We start from the raw sequence: 13,499 nt of genomic DNA, 5'->3' as shown, positions 1-13,499 counted from the left end.
TGTGTGTATGTACGTTATAGTAGGTCAAGTAAGTACAGTCAAGTGGCTCCTTAACTCAGTAAACAACAAAAATGTGCAGGCACACACACACAACCTAACTCTCTATCTGTGTCTAATACAGAACATGGCTTGGAGGAGAGGATCAGCTGTTATTACGGATGAAAAGATCTGCATTGCATTTGTACTGCAGGGATCTTCCAAACTAAAAGTTTGCAGATAAAAGAGCTAGAACAGCCACAGGCATTTACAGACGCATTACTAAAATCCCTCAGCATAACTGTGTACACAGCCCACAGGCTCAATAAAACATGTGCACATACATTCAAGCTTAAAAAAAAACATACACTTCTGCATTACTAAAAGTTTCATTTCTTGTTCTCATGCCGAACCTAGACATCCTGGGTATTTAGAGAAATCCTCAGAGTCCTTTTAACCTCATATAAAAGTGTTTACTGTTCATTTTCAAGATTGTGTGTGGAAAAAGAAGGAGAGGGAGAAAGACATGGCCCTGGAGGGCTAGCAAGCCACTGCTGGTCTTGTGTCATGACGGATAAATGTGAGGCTTTATAGAGGTGGTATTGATTGAACAAAGGCACTACATGAAACGTGTGTGTGTGCGGTTCAGGTGTGCCCTCTCTGCCCTGTTAGACAGGCCGTGCTGAAGGGTACAGGACACTCGGCTGCCATGGTGACTCAACACTGAACTCTGAAAAATAAAGGTTCCAAACAAAGGGGTGTTGCAGCGACCATTTTCGGTTACCCAAAAAACCTGTCAATGAACAGAAAGAACCATTTTATTTTTTATTTTTTAAAGAACTTTTAAATAAACTTTTATCCACTAGAAAGAACCTTTTGTACAATGGAAAGGATCCATAGATGTTAAGGTTTCTTCATGGAATTATAGACGTCAATAAATAACCTTTATTTTTAAGAGTGTGCACGTCTCGAGAGTCTGTATGTTAATTACCTCTGCTTTATAACTTATGTGTTCAATCTGACGGGATGCTATATTATATTTTACTTGACTCCGATCAAGGCTTTGAAGAAACTCTCTGAATGTGAATATGCTAATGCCGGCAATTTCCCTTGTGAAATGGCAAAAGTTACATAACCAGAATGTGTCGAGCTCTACTTTTTAAACACGGTGTCTCAATTTTATTTATGCCTTTGAAGTAGTCAAAACCTTGAGTGACTATTCCTGAGTGGAATCGTAGACATTTTTTTTCAGACTCAAATTTTCCTGGCCTTTAAAAAACTCTCCTGATTAAGATAACTTCAGCTTTACTGACATTTGCGCCATTAGCTGCGGTATAGAGTTGTTTCTGGCTTATTGAACCATTGAAGACGTTGTTACATAACAGTTTAAGCGGGGGTGGGCGCAATCAAATCGTCCTGCCATTATATCAAACCATCAAGAGTGTCAAATGAAGAGCAGAAGCACTCCGAGTCCTCGCACTAAACAGGCATGCATTACTGTGTGCGAGTGAGTGAGCTTACATCCGGGAAGAAAAAAAAAAATTACAGAAGTGGCATGCTATTACACGCTACAGTGTACATGGTAATGCAATAGTTGTGTGCTGCCATATAAGACATTGACGGCTGTACGGTGTGCACTTAAAGAACCCCGTCTGACAGGGAGAAGAAGAAAATGTAAAAATATGATCAAATTGAGTCGTTTAAAACATTTACAAAAAAATTGATTTACCCACCGGCTCGTGTCGAAGCAAAAAAACAAGCTAATCCTTTCCAGTGACAGAGCCTGTAATGAACCAGCTGCTGCTCAGGTCAGTACACAGGCTGATATTCCCCACATTCCCACGTCACTCTTTACTCCCCTAACGGCTTCCAGGTCAGTTAATTGAACACTGAGATACATGCCCAGTCTGTTGCATATGAGGAGCCATTCGCCAGGTTGTCTTAATATGCATGAGAACATCAGCATAATTCCTCAAGGTGCACTGGAGAATCAAGGCTCTCGATAGAAAGCCAGAACCGTGAGGATGCATAACCTTGATGTGAAGATATTAAAGCAGTCGATGGAGCAATTAAGAGATGCAGCTAATAATCTTCATCAAGGCTGTTCAGCTTACTCAGGATAGTGAGGAATTTTATAAACCGCAAAAGAGAGAGATTCCCCGCTGTCTCATAACTTTGGCAGCTGATCAACCTCAGACCTTGAGCAACAAAGACTGCCTTAATATTGCCACTGTGTATTGCAAAATTAATAAATAAAAAAAAAGTGTATATACACTCACCGGCCACTTTATTAGGTACACCTGTCCAACTGCTCGTTAACACTTAATTTCTAAGCAGCCAATCACATGGCGGCAACTCAGTGCATTTAGGCATGTAGACATGGTCAAGACAATCTCCTGCAGTTCAAACCGAGCATCAGTATGGGGAAGAAAGGTGATTTGAGTGACTTTGAACGTGGCATGATTGTTGGTGCCAGAAGGGCTGGTCTGAGTATTTCAGAAACTGCTAATCTACTGGGATTTTCACGCACAACCATCTCTAGGGTTTACAGAGAATGGTCCGAAAAAGAAAAAACATCCAGTGAGCGGCAGTTCTGTGGGCGGAAATGCCTTGTTGATGCCAGAGGTCAGAGGAGAATGGCCAGACTGGTTCGAGCTGATAGAAGGGCAACAGTGACTGAAATAACCACTCGTTACAACCGAGGTATGCAGCAAAGCATTTGTGAAGCCACAACACGCACAACCTTGAGGCGGATGGGCTACAACAGCAGAAGACTCCACCGGGTACCACTCATCTCCACTACAAATAGGAAAAAGAGGCTACAATTTGCAAGAGCTCACCAAAATTGAACAGTTGAAGACTGGAAAAATGTTGCCTGGTCTGATGAGTCTCGATTTCTGTTGAGACATTCAGATGTTAGAGTCAGAATTTGGCGTAAACAGAATGAGAACATGGAACCATCATGCCTTGTTACCACTGTGCAGGCTGGTGGTGGTGGTGTAATGGTGTGGGGGATGTTTTCCTGGCACACTTTAGGCCCCTTAGTGCCAATTGGGCATCGTTTAAATGCCACGGCCTACCTGAGCATTGTTTCTGACCATGTACATCCCTTTATGGCCACCAAGTACCCATCCTCTGATGGCTACTTCCACCATGTCACAAAGCTCTAATCATTTCAAATTGGTTTCTTGAACATGACAATGAGTTCACTGTACTAAAATGGCCTCCACAGTCACCAGATCTCAACCCAATAGAGCATCTTTGGGATGTGGTGGAACGGGAGATTCGCATCATGGATGTGCAGCCGACAAATCTGCGGCAACTGTGTGATGCCATCATGTCAATATGGACCAAACTCCCTGAGGAATGCTTCCAGCACCTTGTTGAATCTATGCCACGAAGAATTGAGGCAGTTCTGAAGGCAAAAGGGGGTCCAACCCGTTACTAGCATGGGGTACCTAATAAAGTGGCCGGTGAGTGTATATAATGCATGGGGAGGCTACATTTGTTGTATTTCGTTGTGTTTTTAAGCAGAAGAAAAAAAAATTCCTCTGGTTTACCGGCAATTTCATACCTAATTTTCCCCAAATGTAACACACTGCTAAACTCTAAACTTTCTTATTTGCTACTGTAATACCATACTGAACTGTTAATAATTATTGATCCTTTAAATCAACGAAGCGCAGAGAAAATCCACTAAAAACCAAGATCCTTGAGTGTCTGTACACTTTCTGTCTCTGAACATAAAACAACGAGTTTGCACAAATGTTTGAGTAAGCCCAACTAACCATTCTGGATTGTGTTGGAAGACCAGTATGACATTGCTCTACAAAGTAAGAACTCATCTAAACAGAACATGCAGCAAAATAATATGTAAAATATACACTTGTGCGTCAAAGTAGTAAGGGTGCACCTTCTGGAGAACCAGTGAATGCAAGATGTTGCATTCATCAGGTAGAGAATGATCAATGATGTTCACCTGGCTCCATCATCATTCCCACCTTAAACATGCTCTCCACATGCCTCTGGAACAGCTGCTAAACAGATGTAATGGCAAGGACAGCTGTCAAATTCTGCCACTTTGAATAACCGAACTTTAAACTGTGCCGTTTTCATCATCTTTGGAATGGGGTTCCTAAGTTCTAGGAAACTATTTAGACTGGAGTAATGAACATTTCAATGAAAAGTGCTTCCTTTTTGTGGCTCTCATATTCATGGGCTGCTGTAATTCACGAGCATAGTGTATTACTTAACATTTGGCTGACTTTTTGTCCATGCAGAATGTATAATAAAGATGTGTTGCATCATGCTTGCATGTCTGATTTAATCCTACTCTTGCCAATAAGTTCTAAGAACTCCTGTAAACCATAAATAAATCCCTGGCCATTACAGCTCTTATGATTCTGACTCAACTTGACTTTTCACTGGCAAATTGCACACCATTTGAACCCTATGATCAAAATGTCACAAAAACAGTGAGAGATGTGATTCATAAAATGGCATAAATGTCTTGACCACACAGAAAATGTTGTTCTGGCATGGTATACTGTGGTATGTGAGGGTGTGTTTAGCTGATACTCGACCTAATTGCGCGCGTCAAGTCTTTGGTATTGAATGGCGGTTATTTGGCGGCCCCTAGCGAGAGCCCCGTGAATAACTTCAACTCGATTCGCAATCTTGTTAATTACGAGCCCTCTAGTTATTCACAAAAACCAGCATCACTTAAAAGGTTTCCTAAGGAATAATATCAAAGCAAAGCTGTGAGGTTTAAGTAAGACATCACATTAAAAACAAGTTAAGTGAAAACAGCATGACGCGCATCAACTTGCCACAAAACTCTTCACAGATGACAGGATTTTGGCAATGGGCGTTTAATGCATTCAGCCTTTAGCTGAGAGATCTCAAAAGGGATATTTATTACCTGCGTGTGACACACCGTTTCAGCCACATTTTTCCAGACAATTCCGAATCAGTCCTTCTGGTATTCGTCCATTTATGCGTTCCAACAAACGTCGACGCTCAAGCGTAATGGTCACCTTAAGTTAGACACCTTACTCCAAATGTTATGGATGCTAGCATTCTAATGTTATATCCGAGAAACAGAAAGCTTGAAATAGCTCCACGTCTCTCCAGAGCGCACCAAACGAGGACTGTGCGAAATATTCACCAAAAAAAAGAAAAGAAAAAAGGACGCGTCTTGTCCCCTTTTTTAGTTGCTCGCTGTTTTCTCCTCAGAAGTGCGCACGGACGTGCAGAGCGACCCAGCGACAGCGTGGGCAGCTGGACGCTTCAGTTGCTTCTCAACAGCCTTTCGTTTACATTCGCAAGTTCATCTAGATTATACTCCACTGGAGAAAAAAAGTCAAGAAGCGTTGGGAACCAGGCGGCAAGGTGACGGCGTCAACATCGCCCGTGCGCTGCGCTCGCGGTCACCACGCACTTTTTCTACATTGTCATTATGAGACTGAGCGCAGGCAAAAAAACGCAAGATAAAACATTGAGATTTCCGTGGCGCAAAAGCATGTCATACATCGGCTGTAGAAGATCTTCGATAGTTCGCGCAATCTTCCTAGAGTCCAAATAAATTGGTGATGCGGGGGGGAAAAAAACAAGAATGAGGAATGAAACACCACTTCACAGACGCGCGTGATGAGTAGAGCGCGTGAAAGCAACGCTCGTCATTTGGTAGATAGACAGATAGTGTTATCACCACTGCGCGCGCTATCCACCCTCTCTCTCTCTCTCTCTCTCTCTCTCTCTCTCTCTCTCTCTCTCTCTCACACACACACACATACTCTCTCTCTCCTTTCCTCTTCCGTCTGACTAACAACCTGCCAGTCCTGCTTTAGCTGACAAACCCGTGACGTCATTTTAAAGTAAAATATGTAACATTTTAGACATCCTTCCCCTTTTTTCCCTCAGAGGAGTTCATCCGAACTCAATTCTATCCCAATCTTTGCTCGCAGAGATAAATCAGTCTGCATATGGGCTATGAAAAGCTCAACCACAGTACTTTCCACTAAGGGGGAGATCAGTTTCTCATCCCAAGGTTAATACAGTGTTAGGTGGGTTTACTGAAGCAACAGAGCCATATCCTGCAAATTACATGAGAGTGTAATGCTACATTTTTCTTCCTTGTGAAACATATAAACTCTTTTTTTGTTGTTAAGATGATTGATCTTCCACTCCAATTTACCATATAAGAAGAAGAAGAAGAAGAAAGAGACAGCGGTGGCGTTAAATAATCTTGAATTCCTGTTTATTTCACAGGAATGGCTTTAGCCGGCTGAAAATGAATAAAACCTCTGTAGACTGTCAGGCAACAGCAGGAAAGCTCATTAAGCTTGTGCGTTTGAGAGAATGGCTTTAAGAAAACAACCCTGATGAAGAAAATACATTCTTGCATGTGGAGGTTATGAAATGTCACGTTTTTCCTTCATTGTGGACCAAAATATCCCCACAAGAATAGTGAAATCACACTTTTTGTGGTGACCACGATGACCCCCACGAGGAAACGGCTTAATAAACACAATAAATAATGCCTTCATAAAAATCTGAAAATACAAAAAGGTTTGTGCAAGGGTTACGTCTTGGGGTAAGGAAAAGAATATATCATTAGCTCACTATAAAAACAAAGGAAAGACATCCACATAATAGCAGGCTTATATGTATAACACTTTCTACAGCAGATAAGCAGAGTTTAAAAGATGCATTTTCTAAATGCGAGGCATAGAAGGTTTACAACGTCTGTGATCATCTAGGAAAGCTGTTTTAAATCGTGCCAGTATAAATCGGGTGTTTGTGGAAACAGAAAATGAAGAGATAAATAAGCAGCATTAAAGAGCAGTACAGCATATCAAATCCAGCCTTAACAGCAAATGTTCAGCAGATTCCATCAGCTCTGCATTTTATCGCCATTACAATCTTACTGGAAATGCATTTTGGAGAAACTATATATTTTAGCATATGTAACAAGATCATTTACACTACCTTAAAGGAATAGTTCACTTAAAAATGAAAATGCTGTCATCATTTACTCACCCTCAAGTCGTTTCAAACCTGTATGAATTTCTTTCTTCTGCCAAACACAAAAGAAGAGATCTTCTTAAAAGATAGCTATAAGAAGATATTCGGAAACCAAACAGCTTATGGACCCTATTGACTTCCATAGTATTTTTTTCCTACTAAGTCAATGGGGTCCATCAACTGTCCGGTTACAGACATTCTTCAAAATATCTTCCTTTGTGTTCAGCAGAAGAAATACATTTTTGAAACAACTTGAGGGTGAGTAAATGATGACAGAATTTTCATTTTTTACTGAACTATTCCTTTAAACTTGATATAATGGGAGAAAAAAAAAGGATTTGTCGGTGCATTTAACCTGTATGTAAATATATTATATATCAGTTTTGTGTTCAATCCATGCTGAAAAAGATGAACAGAATCAAACAAATTGAGAATCTTTATTCTGTGGGTATATGGTAGAAGACCTACAGTCATTTCACTTCCTGTAAAACACGAAATCCTAGCAGAAACCTCAGTTCTTAGAAAATAGTTGAGCAGTTTTGCTGAGTGAGTTATTCATAACGTTCTGTATATCAGGCTGGGTATTTACTAACACAGGATTACTGTGTAATCCTTACACTGATGATTTAAGCCTCCAATGTAAAGAGCCTGAAATGCTGACTCAAAAAAGCATTTTGACAACGACATCGACCACAGCAATTCCAGGTTCAATAACAATTTGGGCACGTTGCTAACCTGCAATAATTCGATAACTGTGATTAGTTAAACTTGTCAAGAAACTGAGGTCTTATCTGTCTTGTTTTAATTGAGCCATTACTTCAGCTTCAGACAATTGTATTATCATATGCAAATAAAGTGAAGTTCACAGTGTATTGTCTTTGGTAATAAGCCGAATCTTACTGCATTCATTTAGCTGCTTCTAATTTGAAAGGCTAAGCGGTCAAGACCAAGAGTTATTGTGAGATAGTGTATATTGTCAAGGAGGCCAAAGGTGAAGGCGTGGACAAGAGAATTCTTTGTCATGAATTTGAAGCAGAGGTTATGCTACTGAATGAAAGTTTATTGGATTCTTAAAGGTGCCCTAGAATGTGTTGAAATAATATTTTAATTTTGTCTCTTATATCTACATAGAGGGTATGTGGCTTATTTAAGGGCATTCAAAATGTCCAGAAATGGTTTTACAGGTCCATTTTCAACTCTAGAAATTGGCCCTAGAATGAAATGGTCTGTTTTTTACCTTATTTGGAAGGGTCATGAATAGTAATGAGGAGTTCTGGTCTGATTGGCTGTTTCACTGTGGCCTCGTTGTGTTCAAAGACAGCTGTGTTCCTTACACAAGACGATAGGATCATCTGTTTGGCAGCCTACATCATTAGTACGCAAGGGCTGTGGTGCACTCTGAATTACAAGCGTGCAAAATAATCATACGTCAGTTTTCCAAAAATATTTTTTTTTAACAAGTGGACTAGCGTTAAATGCCTTGTCAAATACAGCTTCAACTTATGTGGTGGAGAATGTGACGTTAGCTAGAAGGATCGAGTGAGCTAACATTATTTGTGAGCAACTAAACTAACGTAGTTACCCTCTGATGTGTTGTTGATGAAATAGGCGAAAGTAAAATTATTTGACAAAATGGAATTGACGTGTGTGGTGAGCAGGACTGCTCCTCTCTCTCATCCACTCCGTCGCTCCTCCTTTATCCTTCCGCTTCTCCGTGAGAGATGCGAGACCGGTGTGCTTCACAGGTGCTGCTCATTAGCAATCGCACCACCGGCCTCGCGATGTTCTCTCACGTCCCTCGGCCGTCCTGCTCACCACAACGTGTATCTACACAGTATTATTTTGTAGTTCTCTTACGAGAGGTTCTCTCGTATTGCCTAAGCTAGCTTACGCTGCGGGAAAGATTCATCTTTGCTGAGAATTTGAAGCCAAAAAATTATTTCATAATTTGTATCCATTGACAACGCAGTTCCTCTGCGGCAGACCTTGAGCAGGCTAGCTAGCGGCTCATTGGTTCGCTCAGAGAGAACTGCTTAAGCCTATGGGAGAGCGGGGCTGAACCCGCTGCCAATGAGAAGCGCCCGCGCGCTCATTGCGTCATGGCCCGCCAGAATGGGCGTGGCTATGGTGTATATAACAGTCTCTCCCAGGCTTATATGTTGATTCATTTTATCTTCAGCGAGCTACACGCTTCTGCTGACTTGAGAAAAGCCGTCGCTGTCGAGAAGGCATCACTCTAGCGAGCTCCCGGACCCTGAAGAAGCCGGCCATCTTCGCCCCCTTCAGCCGCCCTGCAAGCTAGCGCCATCCGACGACTGTATCCTTCTCTCATTATCTAAAAGAGCGCGAGCGTCTTTTTAAAGATGCCTCGCTTCGCCTGCGGCTCTTGCCGCGCTCCTCTCGAGGACGGAGACCGCCATGTCATTTGCGCTCTCTGCCTGGGACTCGAGCACGCGGAACTCGCCCTCGCTGATGGAGGATGCGACTTCTGTGAGAGCCTGCCGTTGTCGTCCCTGCGGGCACGACTTCTGGCGGCTAAATCCGCTCCCGCGCCGCCTCTCTCTTCGCCGCGGAAGAAGAAACGCCGCGCCCAGAGGCCGCCGGAGCCCCCTGCGGAACCATGCGGGCCGCCGCCGCCGCCTCCCGCTTCCCGCTCTCCCTCCCCGCCCCAGCCGGACATACAGTTGCCGCCGAGAGGGCCGCTCTGTCGCTTCCGATGACGCCGCGGAGGAGAAGGATTCCTGTTCACTGCTCGCGTCAGACAGTGAGGAATGGTCGTCTCTCGGATCCACGAGAGAGTCGGCGGGGATCCGCGCCGGAATAGAGGAGGAACTAATGCGCCTCCTCTCACAGGCCGTCGAACGCCTCGGTCTCGAGTGGTCTCCTCCACCCGAGCAGGCCCCGAACCGGATGGACGGCAGCTTTTTTCATCGGCGCTCGACCCCCGCGTGCAACCGGGCCGCCCCATTCCTGCCTGAACTTCACACAGAGCTGACGAAGTCCTGGAATGCCCCACTCTCGGCCAGAAACCGCTCCGATATCTCCGCCTCGCTGCGCTCGGTGGACGGAGCCGCCGAAAAAGGTTATTCAGCCATGCCGCCCGTTGAGGACTAGGTCGCCGCCCACATCTGCCCGCCCTCTGCTAGATGGCGCTCTTCCCCCACGCTTCCTTCAAAAGCTTGCAGAGCGACCTCGAGCTTTCATGCTCGCGCCTATGCCGCCGCCGGTCAGGCCGCCGCGGCGCAGCATTCTATGTCTGTCCTCCAGGTGCTACAGAGCGATATTCTCCGTGAGTGGGCCGAGAGCGGTAGAACCCCCCCCTCCGCTGTCACGGATCTGAGAAGTGCTACGGACCTCGCCCTTCGCGCCACTAAAGCCGCCGCACAAGCTCTGGGGAGATGCATGGCCAGCCTTTGTGTATCCGAGAGACACTTATGGCTCACGCTCGCCGACATGGGAGATTCTGAGCGCGCCGCGTTTCTTAACGCGCCCCTCTCCCCGACGGGCCTTTTTGGATCTGCTGTCACGGGGATCGTCGATAGCTTTTCCGAGGTCCAGAAAGCCACTCAGGCCATGAATTTGTTTCTGCCCCGCCGCGCTAGCTCTTCCGCAGGCCGCTCTCGCGAGCCTCCTGCCAGAGCCCCACCACAGCGCCCTCCTCCGCAGACTCAAACAGCCCAGCGCAGACAGGGCGGCAGCCCTCGCTCTCGCTCTGACAGCCGCCGCAGACCGCCGCCCCCACGGGGTCCGCGACCCAAGATCACGCTGAAGCCTGATCATCAGAAGTCTGCCTAGCACAGTTAAGAAAACGACGGCGCTCTCCCGCTGCGGCCGGACCGCCGTCAAAGCTTCACCCTCTGCCAGTCCCCGTTGTTTCGCCGACTGCTGTAGTGTTTACCGCCACAAACAAGCCGGTGTCCCAGCCCGCTTGCGAGCGACAAAAAGCCGTTTTTACGGCTACCCAGAGAAATCTCAAAAAGAGAAAATATGCCAGTTGTGTAGAAAATGTGCCCACAATCATGTGTTCACCCATACACACAAGCATAACATATCCCGTGTCTCTCTCAGAGCCCCCCCACATGAAGCGGGCACAGCCCTCTCTGCTCGCTCTGTTTCACGGCCCATAGACTCCTCTCTGAGTGTAAGTCCCGTTGCCACACACATTCAAAGCGCGCCCACACACTGTGTCCAGCCCGCTATGTGCAGCAATCAGGGCGATATAGCCATTCGGCCACTAGCCGCATGCTCCAAAGCGTGGGAAGCCATTCCAGGCATTTCCCCGTGGGTGCTAAGCATTATAAAGAACGGCTATCTGCTACAGTTTCGCCGCCGCCCGCCTCGTTCGCGCGCTCAGCTCGAATCTACTGTCAGCCCGCTGGCCGCCAACACGCTCCGCTCAGAAATTGCGACGCTGTTGCAAAAGGGCGCTATAGAGAGAGTCCCGCCATCTATGACCGAGTCGGGGTTTTACGGACGTTATTTTCTGGTTCCCAAGAAAGACGGCGGCCTCAGACCGATTTTAGATCTCAGGTTTTTAAAACAAAGTGCTCATGAAGAGACAGTTCAAGATGCTCACTATCAGGAAACTCCTCGCGCAGGTGCGCCAGGGGGACTGGTTCATCTCTCTAGACCTGAAAGACGCCTATTTTCAGATCCAGATAAATCCCCGTCACAGGCCATTCTTACGTTTCGCCTTCGAGGGTCATGTTTATCAATACGCCGTTCTCCCGTTCGGCTTATCCCTGGCGCCCCGTACCTTCACGAAGTGTATGGATACGGCGCTCGCCCCCCTGCGGAGCCAGGGGCTGCGCATATTGACGACTGGCTGATTTTGGCTCAATCACGGACGGAGCTTCTGTCGCACCGCGCAGTTCTCCTCGACCATCTGAAAACGCTGGGCCTCTCTGTCAACTGGACAAAGAGCTCCCTTCAACCCAGTCAATCGATTTCCTTCCTAGGAATAGATTTGAACTCGGTCACAATGACGGCTCGCCTGTCTCCACAGCGCGCGCGCAGTGTTCAGCGACTAGCCGCCTCTTTTCAGATGGGCACCCGCACACCTCTGAAAACTTTTCAGAGGATGCTGGGTTACATGGCCTCAGCCTCCGCTGTGCTTCAGCTGGGCCTTCTGCACATGCGCCCGCTTCAGCTCTGGTTAAAAAGCCGTGTACCCCACCGCGCGTGGAACACGGGCCGCCAGCTGATCAGGGTTACGCAGACATGTCTCACGGCACTGCAGCCATGGACAGTAGCAGAATGGTTTCGGCGAGGCGTCACGATGGGGACCTTTTCCCGCCGAAAGGTCATCTCGACAGACGCATCCAACACGGGTTGGGGGGCGGTCTGCGAGGGCTCACCGGCCTTCGGCCATTGGTCGACTCAGGAAAGCCCCTTGCACATAAACTGTCTGGAAATGCTTGCGGTCGAGAACGCGCTCTCGCGCTTCCTCCCGCTCATTCGGGGACACCACGTCCTGATCCGTTCAGACAACATGGCTGTGGTCTCCTATCTCAACCGTCAGGGCGATGTCAGATCCAGGAATCTCTTCCTGCTGACACACCGCATTCTAGTTTGGTCTCAGAGCCGCCTGCTCTCGCTCAGAGCGACGCATGTGCCGGGCCATCTGAACGACGGTCCAGACATACTGTCCAGGAACCTCATCTCCACAGGAGAATGGTCCCTGAACACACAAACGGTCCAAATACTGTGGCGGCTATTCGGCAGAGCAGAAGTGGACCTCTTCGCGTCAGAGGAGAACGCTCACTGCCCAATATTTTTTTCAAGGAGCGAGGACGCGCTAGCCCAGGAATGGCCTCGCCGCCCGCTCTATGCATTCCCTCCGATCGCTCTGCTACCGCAGGTAATTCAGAGGATCAGGGACACACGCCACTCGGTGCTCCTCATAGCCCCGCGCTGGGAGAGTCAGACTTGGGTTCCGGAGCTCACTCAGCTGTCACAGACAGCCCCGTGGCCCATCCCAGTCAGAGCAGATCTCCTCTCTCAAGCTCGCGGCACGATCTGGCACCCCCATCCACAGCGCTGGGCGCTCCATGCATGGGTGATCAACGACTATTCGTCGATTTGCCAGAGGGAGTAAGAAACACTATCATACAGGCTAGAGCACCTTCCACGAGAAGGCTCTATGCATCTAAATGGTCTGTGTTCTCAAAATGGTGCACCGACAAAAATCTGGACCCACGGTCGTGCGAGGTGCCGTCTTTGCTTGTTTTCCTTCAAGAGATGCTGGACAAGGGCAGGTCCCCCTCCACTCTCAAGGTTTACGTGGCAGCCGTCGCGGCGTTCACTGAACCCCGATGCGCTCAGTCCCTGGGCAAAGACGAGTTAGTCATCCGCTTCCTCAGGGGAGCTAAGAGGATGAACCCTCCGCGCCCCCCTTCGGTTCCTATCTGGGATCTTTCTATAGTTCTCGAAGCTATGAAAGCACCCCCGTTCGAACCGCTCGAGTCTGTGGACCTAAAATACCTCTCGCTCAAAAC

General features: G+C 46.9%; 1 protein-coding gene across 1 annotated transcript in view; it reads right to left on the bottom strand.

Moving 5' to 3' along the window:
• Nucleotides 1-5,571, bottom strand: part of ajap1 (adherens junctions associated protein 1) — a 56,638-nt gene extending 51,067 nt beyond the window's left edge. Inside the window, exon 1 of the mRNA XM_056252414.1 lies at nt 4,898-5,571. Within this exon, the coding sequence (XP_056108389.1) occupies nt 4,898-4,926 (29 nt within the window). The 5' untranslated portion in view covers nt 4,927-5,571. The remainder of the gene's footprint in view (nt 1-4,897) is intronic.
• Nucleotides 5,572-13,499: the final 7,928 nt, after the last annotated feature.

The sequence above is a fragment of the Rhinichthys klamathensis genome, unplaced genomic scaffold (genome assembly GCF_029890125.1).
Source record: "Rhinichthys klamathensis goyatoka isolate OS25496 unplaced genomic scaffold, OSU_Roscu_1.1 h1tg000094l_1, whole genome shotgun sequence".
NCBI lineage: Eukaryota > Metazoa > Chordata > Actinopteri > Cypriniformes > Leuciscidae > Rhinichthys > Rhinichthys klamathensis.
This window is presented reverse-complemented; position numbering and strand designations above follow the sequence as displayed.